General features: G+C 34.2%; 1 protein-coding gene across 2 annotated transcripts in view; it reads left to right on the forward strand.

The window, feature by feature from the left end:
* LOC145291001 (uncharacterized) overlaps positions 1-14,678 on the forward strand; it is a 209,616-nt gene that overhangs the window by 191,527 nt on the left and 3,411 nt on the right. For both annotated transcript variants that reach the window (XM_080136532.1, XM_080136533.1), the window contains exons 16-19: positions 2,558-2,864; positions 6,052-6,083; positions 8,310-8,490; positions 13,894-13,961. In XM_080136532.1, coding sequence (XP_079992658.1) covers positions 2,558-2,864; positions 6,052-6,083; positions 8,310-8,490; positions 13,894-13,961 — 588 coding nt within the window. The remainder of the gene's footprint in view (positions 1-2,557; positions 2,865-6,051; positions 6,084-8,309; positions 8,491-13,893; positions 13,962-14,678) is intronic.

Below are 14,678 nucleotides of genomic sequence, written 5' to 3' on the forward strand. Positions count from 1 at the left end.
TATGTTTTGGGGGAAAACTTAGAAAGTTAGTGAGTTTGATGGACAGAGTTTGACTTCAAGGTCAATGTAGCCTGATATACAAAAGAAGATAATTTGATCCAGAGATAAATATTTGAGATATTTAAATGAATCAGATTCTGTTTAAGACTTAGCATATAAGCATCGTTATGTAGAGTCCAGATAAATACGGACCACTCTAAACCACCTGATTGGATAATCATGGTTAGTGGGTACTTTATCGATAGTAAACTAAAAAAAATAAATAAATAAAATTATAAAATCATCATTATCATATTTGAGTTAATGTTCATTTTATATACGGGCATGTGTTGGACAACTTTAAAAAAATTGACTTCCAAGCTAACCTATCTCTGCCAGCTCTTTATTCATCCCTCTTTCCCTGGGGTCCATTTTTATCACTTCCTCCCAGATTTTCTATTGATATTCCCTTGTAAACTGAACCTGCTACCTCAACTGTTCTATATTTATTAAATCAAGAACTGTAAGTTATTCTGCCAATGTGACTATCCCATGGAAATATACTCTTCCGCACATATCTACTTATATTGTCCAGATTTAATCTTCCTCTGAGATCATCAGAATTAAGTCTGTCTTTATGATTCACATTACAAATCCATAGTATCATTCTCATATAATTTCTTTCCATGCAACACATGTCCTCAACCCTCACTGGCCTAGTTTCACTTTCACACATCATCACACCATGTAGCCAAGTCTGATAGACTCTTTGCATGGTCAATAATGGTAACACTTTGCTGATTCATAATCAGAAAATCTGAATTTACTCCATCTGTTCCTAAATATTACCATCACAATAGCACCTGCTCCACCCTGGACTCCAATGGTATCACCAAGGTAACAAAATATCAATAACAAAAAGATTATGGTCAGATTTATATCAGACTTCAAAGGATGCAGTATGGCATTATTCCTAGAAGTGCTACTACCTGCAATAGGATCCTAATGAAGTCCACAATTTTTAGTTGTTTATTGCATGAATAAGATATGGCACATGGCCATAAAGCAGATGTAGCGAGCTATCCTCAAACGGGCACATTTGTTGGGTACAAAAATTCTCAAGAACAGCCCTGGGAACATTGTTCAGTTGGGGTATCTCAAAGAAAGAAAGTACTGCCTGGAAGGGTGTGCCTCTTAGGACTGGGTTGGATCATACGTCATGCTGACAAAGTAAGGTCTGGTAAAGCCAAGGTAGTTCTGACCCTGTCAGACTGAGTGTCAGAAATGGATCCTTCACAAGTAGAAAAACAACCAGAAAGAGTAGGAGAAAGTGTTGTAAAGGAAAAATATTATGTTTAGAGTTGGGGAACATTGACAGAGTTTCAAAATAATAAAATTAAGGGAATGAAAATAGAAGGGACAAAATTACTGATATGATTCCATGCTCACACCAGAGAGTATCCTATATGTATACAAAGCCACAATTCACCCATGCATAGCATATCTAGACTGATGCATCTACCACTAGTCTCTCACTCTTAGACAGGATCCAAAAAGGAATCTCAAATTTATTAGGTCCCAAACTAGAAAGAAGCCAATGAGTGCATATATAAAGAGTATTTTAAAAAAGCAAATGTTAAGGATTTTTACCATAGTCAGAAAACCCAATTTGGCTGCCAACAAGAAAAAAGCTCAGATATGATTTGGACTTTTGAGTAAGATTTGAGTAAGATTTGACTAAGATTTGACTAAGATTTGACTAAGATCAAAATGTAAATAGAATGGCTCCTAGAGTAAATGTGGTATTGTGGTGATTGCAATGATTCTAATTAAGAGTAGGAAATACAAAGTAGAATAGACAGACGATGACCAACAAAACTCATTTTAGTGACCTTGTACCCAATTAAAAAAACAAAGTGTATATTTACATTTTTTGCAGATAAATAATTCAAAGTGTAGTATTTGTTCTGACACTACATTTCATCTGTTTTGTGAGGGAGAAATCTTTCTGTATTGAGTAAATTTAAATTTTTGTCTTACTTTAGAGTGCTCTTTTCTAAGTAGCTAGATTTCACCTACAGTAAAAAACAGACCTTGTTTGGCTTGGTTGTTTTGGCATATCAACTCTTTTCAGGTTGTTTGATCCCAATCTGCTCTTTTTGGTAAAAATTTTTATGCTCCAAGTTGTTTATATTTTCAAATATTTATTCATAATGTTAAGTTTAGTCGTTTTGTAGCGGAAAATTGTTGTTTTTGTTTTTGTTTTTGCAGAACATGATTGAGTTTTACAAAGGGAAAGGAAAAAAAAACAATTATATCAATGTTAGGTGCATTTTAGGTCAGGGAGCCAGTATCTTCAGACAGCCTGATCTGTTAACACCAGAACAGACATTTTGTTTAACTCTGCCCTCATAGAGAGACAAATAAATAGGGATCAACTGTTCAATACGAAAAGCTTTGTCTCCAACATTATATTGTTTACCAAGTTGTTCAGTTTTGCTAATTTTCCAAATTGTATCACTAAACGTTCAACACATTACATAAAAATTATTTTGTTTTCTTTTCATATCCTTTTTAGATGACATTCTCGGATGTTCCAACTTCGAACCCTGCATCATGTTCGGTTTCTGCCTGGACAAAAGAAGCCTGGAATGAACCGCTTTCCCCGCGGACACGGACAGAGAATTGGAAATGCAATTCTCGTGTTGAAGATGAACAGAATGGTATTTTCAAGACGTTAACTATTGAATCTGTTTCTACAGACAAGACATCACCACCAAATTTGTGGTTAGAAGGTGGCAAGTTTCCCACGCATAGAAAGCAAGAATTATCTGAAAATCCAACTGAACCAAAGGAAGAAGCACATACAAAAAGACATGGAAATGGTAATATGGCAGGATGTAATTTTAGCAAAGAAATCAAAACTGATGACGTCATTTAACACATTTTCGGTTCCTATGTTTTGTTTTAGATTGTATCAAGTACAGTAGAACCCCGAGATATGGTGCCCCCGGGATATTTTTTTTTCCGGTTACAACGTGGAATACAATGTTTTTTCGGACTCTGGTTACGGTATTTGCCCTGCCTTACGTTGTTACTTATAATATTATTTGATTATATATATATATGTATTATATACTGTACTGTATTTGTTACTAATTTTTAATATGAACTGTATAAAATTTTGTTTAGGCCTTGCCATACGATGATTTCACCTTACGATCTTAATCCCGGAACGGATTAATGCCGTATCCCGGGGTTTTACTGTATAAAAAAATGATAATTTATCTCTGTAAACTTTTGTTTCTGTTATAGAGGATTAAAATTTGAAACTAACGTAATGTCTATGTGAAAACAAACATATTCTTTGCATATTTTTTTTTGGGGGGACCTGCAATTATATACAAATGTAAGATATGTTTTTTTTAAATTTTATACTAGGGAGACTTGTGCCTTATATAAGCAAATAGTGTTCACACTAATTAAAGTCATTAGTATTATTGGCCACACTTACACTAATCCCTCTCTATTCATCTCTATCAACCAAGTTTTCTCTCCATTAAGGCCTGTGTACACATTTTTAAGTAAGTCAAATTAATAAAAAGCAACCCTAGTTACAATGGGCTCAGCAGTACTGACTCAGCCACCACAACCATAGAATTCATGGCGTCCAATCCATCTGTTGGGAAATTTTAAGTCAAGTAGTGCTCGCACAGTGAGTGCAAAATGAGGTGGGGCCCCGTCTTGTTGAAAATAAAAGTCATCATTTTGGTATTGTTCACGTACTTGGGGTATTATTGTATCCTGCAACATGTTTAAGTACACAGTTTGATCAATGCTTGTGTGAAGAATAATGGGGCCAACAACACCTTTGCAAGAAAGCCCGGCCCATACTGTTACCCCGGGTTGATTGAGTTGTTTTTCAATAGTGATGCGAGGGTTTTCAGTTGCATAATAAACGCAATTGTGTCGATTAACGGCACCTGGTAATTTAAAGTTTGCTTCGTCAGACCATACAATTTTATTTAGAATACCGTTACCTTCAAGTTCCTCGCTCAGGATGTTTTCAGAAAATTGTAAACGACGATCCGAGTCATCTTCCAATAAACCATGTATCAATCGAGGTGTGTACATCTTTAGACTGGCACGATTCATCAGGCGCCCCAATGATCTACACTCAATACCAAGTTCAGATGAGGCTCTGTATTTCGATTTCTGTGGGTTCTGAGTGAATGCCTGAGCAACTTTGAATTCATTTTCTTGTGTGGTCACAGTAATTGGTTGACCACTTCTCGGTGCATTGTGGATACTCCCTGTCTGTTCAAATTTGTCACGCAGTCGATAAACCGTGAGCCTTGTTGGGGGAGGTGTTGCAAAGGTTTTGACCCACTGTTCTCTTACGCGTTCACTATTTTCTGTCTTCCAGTATAGTTTAAATATCCATTTTCGCTGTTCATCAGTCAAATTACCGGCCATGGTTAAATTGCCAATTTAACTGAAAAAATAAAAATAAATGATTCAAAGTACATGCACTTTAATCGAAAGGAAATTTAATTAATAAAAACAAAAGACTAAAAGTATATGTATTTTTACTTTAAGGTATGTAGCTTTCAGTTCAATAAAATGTCAATAATTTCAATACTGTATACCTACTTTTGCACCCCCCCTGTGTGTGTGTGTGTGTGTGTGTGTGTGTGTGTGTGTGTGTGTGTGTGTGTGTGTGTGTGTGTGTGGCAGTATAGCTTAGTTTCCTAGAAGTAGATCCACTGGAGCAACATGTGTCTACCAAAAAGGTCTCAATGAGTTAACAGAGCAGGTATATTTAATTTATTTATACAAACATGTATGCACATATGTAGCCATCAATGTTTGTATAAATAAATTAAATATATATATGTTCATACATTGTAATTGTTTATTTTTTCTGTGTTCAAAGGAATGATGCCCCAGAAACTTTGAGCCAAATTTTATATTGTATATCGAAATTAAACATCGTCTGGAAACAGCTGTAAACAACTTTGATTTCATTGTATGTTCTCTTAATTTGGAATATAATTTGAAAAATAATCTAAATCTTTAAAAATATATAATATATATTCAGCTCTATCTCACTATACATTGAAATATTGAGCTGATATCATTTTTGCCAGTTGATGATAGATCTTTGTAATTAACTTAAAAATAGGTTTCTGAAGTTATCGGATCGTTGATACGATTCGGTAATCGAAACATGTGTAACTAAGCAGATAAAATGGTAACAGATATATATATATATATATATATATATATATATATATATATATATATATATACTGTGTAAGCAAAAACTTCAAAACAAGGTGTTGGTGTCAACAAAATGTGTATTTCAATTTACGTTACAATTGTTTCCATGTGCAGTTCGACAATTTCAAGCATTATGTCGTTTGAAAATTTTCAAAACCAGTATTTCTTCAGACTTTATGAATAAGCACACTTTTGCCAATGGAGCATCTTTAAATGGCTTAGAGCTCTCTGTAGCAACTTGCCATGACTCTGCTCTTAAATAAGGATACGAAAATTAGGCGATATATTAATATTTAAATGGGATTTTCTGTAATCACAACAAAGGTAGATGTTTCTCGCATGCCTTTCTAGCTAGGGAGTTCCCCTTCCTTCCTTCTCTTCAAAAAATGCTCCATTGCCAAAAGTCTTGTTTTTGCTTACACAGTATATTAATGCTCAATTATAAAATTTGATAATTTTGTAGCTTACTCTTTAAGTCAACCATTTTTGGCTTAAAACTCATTGGTATATGAAAATTTACTGAATTTCACGAACTCAGTATAATTACATATAAGTCTCTCTCTCTCTCTCTCTCTCTCTCTCTCTCTCTCTATATATATATATATATATATATATATATATATATATATATATATATATATATATGTATAATTTGATAACTGCTTTGAGTTTACTTTTTAGAAAACATCTTTATTCATACACTCATTTCTGCTCATTTCAATTTGTTATTCATTAATAAATATTATAGCTATTTCATCTTATGTATCTTTTTATATCTCTTTCTTGTAGATGAAAATAAAGAAAATTCACAAAGCAAAGAGGTATGAATTAATTCTTTCATTTCTTAGTATCACTTGATGAAAATTTCGATAAGACTAATGAGCGATAGGTGGGCGCCTGGCCTTGCCCGGTCATAAAATACGCTTAAATATATTTTGATTCATGCAGATTTCATATTTATTATCACAGAGCCAATTCTCTGTTGAATGTTATACCTTATATATAATATTACTGATTTCGAACTATAAAAAAAAATGACTTGGTGCCATCAGCTAGGAACAAAACGAAAACATTTAGCACTCCAGTCGAGTTACTGTTTGAGCTATTGACAGCTAGATAATAAAGATTTAAAGTTAAATCACTTCACACTATAAATGAATTTGTGCATATACAAAACTAATAAAAATTTGTTGGCAAGTTGAAATGGACATTTTTGCATTTCATCTTGTAGACATATTTCTGTACACGTTATTCATCCATTCAAAAAAAGTTTTACTCGTTATGAACCATCCTTGGTGCATAATTACTATTTCCTGTTAATTTCAGTGTTATATAACCAGTTGTTTAAGAGTTTATCTGTTAAATATTTTCACACATACAGACATGCATTCATCTACTGTTTTATTCATATAGAGTTACATATATTGTGCTGCATTTGTTTTCCACTAAGGTGTTTTAATATCATACATTTAGTCTTCCTGCTGTGTTGTCATCACAGTTACTAACACAGCTGGTGAGGGATCTGCCCTTCCCAAGAGTCCGGTATGTTTGTACTGAACAGTGAGGAAATGATGCTGCTAGCCTATCTAGAGATTCATGAAATGAGTTACATTATTCATATCTAATGAACAAACTCCTGTGATGATAGTATTAAAATTCCAACCCAGACTGATCCGATGACCAAAACTTCTAAGCCCACTCACTACAAAGCAGTCAAAGTAAAATACCAGTTTTCTAATGATGATTCCTGTTCAAACCGGTTTTGTTTAGTTCCTGTGTGTGTGTGTGTGTGTGTGTTTTTTTTGTTTCAAAACAGCAGATGAATGAAAATTTCCCAACACATCTCAAGAAGTTCAATCTTTCAACTGATCATCTGTGGAACAAAATACTGTTGGGCTGCTTCCCAGCTGAATATAACATGGTCGTCTTCAAGTCTAACATGAACAAATTCTTGTTGAGCTGTCTTAAATAAACAAACACTACCAAAGCACGACCATTCCGATAATCACGATGTTGTTTCACTGGCCAATTAACCCTTATCCTCGAGTTGCCTTCGAGCCTTCATCATCATCATATCGTCTGAATCTGAAGATTCTTTTGTTGGCATTGGTTTCCCCGATATTTTTCTAGTCAGAATTCCTTCTAGAAAGACATCGGCCACTTACGGGAGGGACCATATGAAGATTGCCAACATCTTAAGTGAAAGTGATTTTTGTGGAATGAACTGGATTCGAACTTTGAACACCCAGGTCGTCAATCTGCCTCATTAACCACACTCATCTTCCACCTTTGAACTTTTATAATGGTACCTCCCTCCCCATAAAAAAACACAAAATGTCCCAATTCTAAACCATTTTACGTCATCATATTTAATATTAGGGTAAGCGACAAAATATATTTTTTTAGGAAAACCACTTTCTAGTCAATTGAAGCTTCCTAGTGTTGGATACATGGGGTAGTGGTTGCTATTGCCTCAGTTTAAATTATATTAATCCTTTAGAGTTTAAATCATATAATATGAGAATTATTCAATAAATAAGGTGAATTTTTCAGTAAAGTGACTCATATCTCAAACAGGGGAAAAATTAATTTTATTTATTGCGGACAATTATTCTAATCTTTTATTAGTTGTTTCACGACTTCTCGCCCAACTATTCCTCTAGCCTTCGTCAGGTGGTAACCGCGACGGATAGGAACTCTGAATCTCCTGCATTCACTGCCTTCTGTAGTTGTCGTTTCACTACGTTTTTGGCCAAGTAAGCCTCCGCCTTTGGGTAGGATTGAAACTGCTATCTTCAGACAATCATCACCTGGAACCATAGAAATTCAACGTCTTTATCAACTGCGCCATTGAAAATTAATAAATAATGCTCAACTCAATGAATTCCAATTAAATAATATAGGGGAAAAATTGTTGGTTATTTTTTAATATAATCTCTATTCTTTATAATTTATTTTTTTGTTTAAGTTATTTTCTTTACTGAATGACCCTTACATAAATTTGTAGAGGAAATTAAAAAAAATCTAAGTAACCTGTTTGATTTCAGATACCTGACCACAATATTTCCAGTGAACGTCGTCATAACGCCCTGGAAAGCCAGTCGTTTGATCAAGCTCAAAGTAATGTCAAGTGCCAAGAGAAATCAACAGAAACACAAACGGCCTTTGTCTGCTGTGTCCTACCTCAAAACATTTGCAATTCAGTCAACAGAAATATAGAGACGTATGGTGAGAAACAATACGTTTGTTTTCTTTTTATGCTTATATTTTGAATATAGTTTAAAAAAATTATGTTAAGTGTGGTTTTTATTTTTACTAGGACGTCATCACTTATCAAGGCACAAATGCTATTCAAGGATAAGGATTAATGAGTCTTAGGTAAACTGTAAAAATAACACTTTGATGATCAGTAATGGTGGAACAAGGACAAGGCGTGATTATTTAAGAGGAGAGCTCAACAAGAACTTATTTACATTAGATTTGAAAACGACTATGTTATAGTCATCTGGAAAGCAGCCCAACGATATTGTATTACACAGATGGACAGTTCTAGAAAAGAAACTTTGTTTATTGAATTTTCATTTAGTTTTAAGCACTGATAGAGAGCAATGGAAATTAATGGCAATTGTTGTAGCTAGACGTGTATTTGTTGTGAATGTTTTGCAGGTAAGGGACTATAAATTGAAGCTCAGTCGAGTACCTGCCATATGATTAAAATCTATTTAAAACAAATGTTCTAATTAAGACAGATAAATGCTTGAAGAGCTTAAAGGACGGGAGTGGACCATTAAAACAAGCAACCTTTAGTTGTGCTCGTGAATTTATTTTTCTACATAGTCACCATCATTTTCAATGCACTTTTGCCAGGGATTCAATTATGCATCTCTGCTTCTGACGCATGTCCATTATTATTGAGATAACTGCTTCGACCACAAGGAGGTAACTTATAAATGACTAGTGATGCAAGGGGCATAACTAATAAAATATCTTTTTCTTTTTTATTTTGTTCTAGCCGAGGGTGGGCATTCCAAACGCCTCTTTAAGTGCAGTTGTTTGTATCTCCCTTGCACTTGGTTCATCGGGTATATTTGCATGATTGTTTGGAAATTATTTTTAATGAGTCCAGTTGCTCCTATTATTACTGAAATCATGAAAATCTTAAAATTCCAGTTTCTTTTCACCTTGTGCAGAAGATATTGGCATTTCGTTATTTTTTTCTTTTAAGATTACAGAATGAATGCCGATGTGATTAAAAAATATAAAGACAAATACTTTAATGATCTAAAAATTAAAGACAAATAATCTAATGAGATGAAGTATGAATGTGAATATGATTAAAAAAATATGGATATATTCATTCGCTCTGATTCTACTTGATCAGGCTGTCTGAAGATATCAATTCTCTGATTTAAATACACCAAAACTCAATCATGTTCCGCAAAGCCAAAACTAAAACAATATTTCTATGCAAAACAACCAAATTAAAGACCATGAATAAATATTTGAAGATGTGGGAGCAGTGACACTTTTGCCAAAATAATTGAACCCAAAAAGGATTGATATGCCATAAAACAAAACAATCAAACCAAACACCATGAATAAATATTTGTAGATATAAACAACTTAAAGCATAAAATTCTTTTTCCAAAATTGCCATATTCAGCATTAAATAACCCAAAAAGGGCCGATATGACATAAAAAAAGCAACCAAATGAAACTAATATTCATTTGCTTATATTCTTATGTATTGTTGTATACATTTAAAAGAATTTTTTTTTTTACATAGGCATCACCACTTATCAAGGCCAAGAGGCCACTCGATTAGGGTTAAAGAGTGTACAGTAGACAATTGGACAATAAAATAATCATTAGTAATGAAAATTCGGTAAATTTGTTAACTTATATGGAACGGCTCATCAAAAACTTGTTTACATTAGACTTGAAGACAACCATATTGTAGGCAGCTGGAAAGCATGAAAACAGAAGACAATTCCATAGGCATGCAGTTCTAAGAAAGAAGCTTTGTTCATAGAATCTACGTTTAGGTTTAGGCACAGATAAAGAGTGGGGGAAATTATTGATAGTGTTTTCCGCTAGACGGGTGTTTCTTGTGAAAGTTTGGTGAGGGGGGACCATAGATTGGAGCTCAGTCGAGCACTAACTATGAAAATAACGATAAAGCAGAGACAAACTTGCAACATCTCTTCTGTGAGATAGAGGTTGCAGGGAAGAGAAAAGGACATCTCCTATGAGGCTACACAGTCTATTTTGAACTCTATCAAGGCAGGATAAGTCCTTTCTAGCAACTCCTGCCAAGATGTGGCAACAGTACTCCATTCTTGTATGTACCTGGCTCTTATATAGATAGAGAATTGCATCAGCAGTGAGATATCTACTGGATCGATAGAAGGATCCCACCATTTTCCCAGCAGCCTTGGCAACGGATTTAATGTATGTGTTCGATTTAAGATCAGGAGTAAATGTCAAACCCAAAAGCTTGTCAAAACATGAGGCCTCCTCAAGACGAGAGCCATTCATTTCAATTGATGCCAGATGTGGATCAGAACGTTGATGATGTAAAGATAAAAGCTTGGTTTTAAATGCATTAAAAGTAACCAGCCACTCCTTTCTCCATTGTACCACGTGCTCAAGATCAGAGGAGAGAGAATCAGAGAGAACTTGGTCGTTTACTGTCTTAGATGTGCTAGCATAGATAGTAGTGTCATCAGCATAAATGTGTACAAATGATCTAAGGATGTGATTTGGAAGATCATTAATGCAAATCAGGAAGAGAGTTGAGCCCAGGATGGACCCCTGAGGGATTCCAGCATTAATATTGTGAGCTTCTGATTTCTGCCTATCAACCATTACTCCTATGAGCCTATCAGAGAGAAATGATTTAATAATTAAAAAAACATTTCCAGCTATACCATAGCTGGAGATCTTGTGAAGTAAACCTTTATGCCATACCCTATCAAAGGCCTTTGATATGTCAAGAGCAATTACCCTAGAAAGGTTGCCTCCGTTGAGAAATTCGCTAATCCTATGAGATATAACTGTAAGCACATCTGCCGTAGATCTAGTAGAACGGAAACCATATTGTGTGTCACTAAAAAGGTTATTTTTACTGAGATGGTTGATTACTCTATTTAACACAGATTCCAGCAACTTACTCATGACGCACAGGAGCCCTATTGGTCTGTATTGAGAGGGAGATGAGCGATCACCTGAATTCTTAAATACAGGACATACTGAATAGATTTTCCAGGGTGATGGGAAGCAATTATCCTTAAGATAGTGTTAAAACAGTTTTGTAAGTATTGGCGCTAGTTCTGGTTGAAGTCTTTTGAGTACTATAATTGGAATACCATCAGGGCCAGTTCCTTTACTGGAATCAAGGTTTTTGATTAGCTTGGCAACATCACGTACAGATATTTGTATATCACATAGCGTGTTTTCTGATACAGGATATATTGGAGGTTGGCGACCTTGGTCACAAAGGGTAGAATTAGCTAATTTGCTGTAAAGTTCTTGGCAAAGAGTTTGGCTTTGTCTGATGCTGACGAGATTACCTCAGGTCCATTGATGATAGTTGGGATAGAGCACACGCTTCTGTTCAGGATTTTGTTTGCTATTTACAAAAACTGGTGCGAACCAAGCCGCTGCTCAGCTACTTTGGACTTAAATTGTTCAGACTTTTTTTAGAATTTTGTCCTAATCTTGGTTGTGATCTGTTTCTCTTGTTATCCATTACTTTTTTTTATGTTTCTTTACCAGGAATTGAACTCATAACTCTAGCTCCAGAATATCTCTTAACTAACAACTTTAATCACTAAGCTATGTGTACAGTATATATGGCATAATCTCAGTGGCATACCCACACTGGTTTCTATTAGTTCACCAAAGTTAAGAAACTTTGATCCTGGTCAGTATGAAATGAGTGAACATTTTGGAATGGTAGGTACTGCATGTGTGAGAGCTCTCTTCTTATTCCGGCATTGTTTCCAATCGCCTTGAACTTCTGGCCACTGGAATCAAGCAATACTGGTTCAGGAGAAGTGTGATTGGGGATTGTACAACTCTTGCCTCCCAATAGGCGCCTATACAGGGTTATCCATTGTCTCTAAAAACTGAATGGAAGCTTTTCTGATGTGTACAACAGGTAAATCTGTGGTGATTTTATGAAATTTATAAACCTAATTTATAGTATGATTATTTACCTATACTCATATTGTCTACTCTATTTTTATATTGTAATTAATTAAACATTACCATTGTTATTCTTAATGCTAGGATTACCCGCCCCTTCTTCCATACTGCATTCGTCTCTACTAGCTGCACACGTGTAAAATTACACAGTATTTGAAATTAGTACATAAAAATCCGCTTAGTACATAATTATTAAAAAAAGTAAAAAGTCCTTGGGAAATCAAAATGACAATTGACAAAATGACAATTGAAATAATCATTATTTGTTGAAGTTACAATCATTTCATAATTTAATGTGAATCTTCTGTAAAATAAATTACTTTAAAAAAATATCTGTAAATAAAACTGTTAAGATGACATTACATGTTTTAAGGATTTCAAAGAAGGAAAATATTCATTTGTTTTTAAATTGTTAATAATATGAACTTGGTAACATAGTGGTTAATCGTCTTAAAAGGTGTTGTTACATTTAAACATTTGGACCTGACGATGTATGTGAAAGTCTTACAGAGAAGCAAAGAAAAGGAAAGAAATTTGATTTAGCTTCTTTTTTTTTTAGTTGCAATAAAAGGCATTTATTCATGGTACTTTCCAAACAACGTATTGCATCTTATTTTTAAAATCTCTTAGTCCGCCATTTAATTAACAAAACTCTATCGAACACATTCTTTTCCTCCTATCATGTTAACATGTCTGCTCCACACCAGTTGTCACCATGTGAAGTATTTTTAAATTTCTGCTTTTCTTTCTGCTACTATGTCTGCAGCTCGCCTCATGCACATAGGCCTCTGAACATTTTTTTGTTGTTCAAAGTTTGGATTGCATCTGTGTTTCAAAAATTCCTCTCAAACTCACACATGCTTCCCCCAAAGACACTCTTGCCACCCATGTGCTACACGTTCATCTCACACCAGCACACACTTGCCAGTCGCTTGTCAGGAGGTGCTTTTTTCTCTCAACTTTTCTTTCCCTTCTCTTCCTCTGCAGTGACGTCACCTCGTGCACCGGCTTGATCATGTGCATAGATGTCACGTCGCCGCCACTGCTGCTTATACATTAGCAACTCTGTTATAATTGTGTTTTTCAGTTCCACCGCCTTCTGTACTCTTTTCAGCTTTCTCTTTCTCTTTCCAAATCAAATTTGAAATGAAATAAAAAATTTAAAACAAAAATATAAACTACATTTTTGAATAAAGAAATGCTAGAATAATTTGAAAAGTAAAGCAGTTTAGTTGTGTTGTTTTATGGCATATCAACCTTTTTTTGGTTATTTAATGCCGAATTCAGTAATTTTGGAAAAAAAAGTTTTATGCTTAAGTTCTTTATATCTTCAAATATTTATTCATAGAGTTTGATTGAAAAATAAAATTGCACAAAAATAAAATTGCATAAAAATCTTTGAGATATCATTTTGTTTTGCAGAAAATGTTTATATCAGCAATATGATGTTAAATGACTTGAAAGGAGAAGATTTAAAAAACCCATGCAAGGTAAGATAAATTTTATGTCTACAATAAAGACAAGATTAGCAAAAGTCTAGAAATGGATATATCCTTTGTCTATTCACTTTCTAATAAAATGTATCCATTACTAATGGAGATTTGGTATCTGTCGTTGTAAAACCGAAACTATATTATTACTTCTATTAATTTACTATCATACTATTCTTTAATGTTCGATTTAGGAAGGAGGGTAATGTAGTATCGCAGGCATTACCTCTTCCTTTTTTGGGAGTAATTAAGTGAATAATGTAGTGTCTGTTCCGTTTCCAAGAGACCATCCTCCCGGGCATTACCTTTTCCTTGGGGGGATGTAGTGTAGTATCTGTTGTCATGAAAACATCTTCTCAGGCGTCACTTCCTCCTTGGAGGATAGCAAAATTATCATAAAGTGCTATTCATTAGCAAACACAACACTTAAATTTTATATACTAGCAAAAATATGCATCCGGAAGGAGTAATATGAAACACTTTCAACACATAGGTTTTTTGTTCAATATTCTATTTTTAATGGTCATTCGATTTATTTATAAACTTTTCAATTGGATTCATATTTTTTGGTTAGATTTTAAATTGTGAAGACTAACCTTTCAGGTAAACTACATTTCCTTATTAACCTATAAATGTTTTACGATTTCATAAACTGCACTTGCATACCAACTATTTTATTACATCTCGAAATGCCTTTTAGAAATTAATATCAATTTA

Source organism: Euprymna scolopes, chromosome 2 (assembly GCF_053919585.1).
Source record: "Euprymna scolopes isolate OS-2025 chromosome 2, ASM5391958v1, whole genome shotgun sequence".
Taxonomy (NCBI): Eukaryota; Metazoa; Mollusca; class Cephalopoda; order Sepiida; family Sepiolidae; genus Euprymna; species Euprymna scolopes.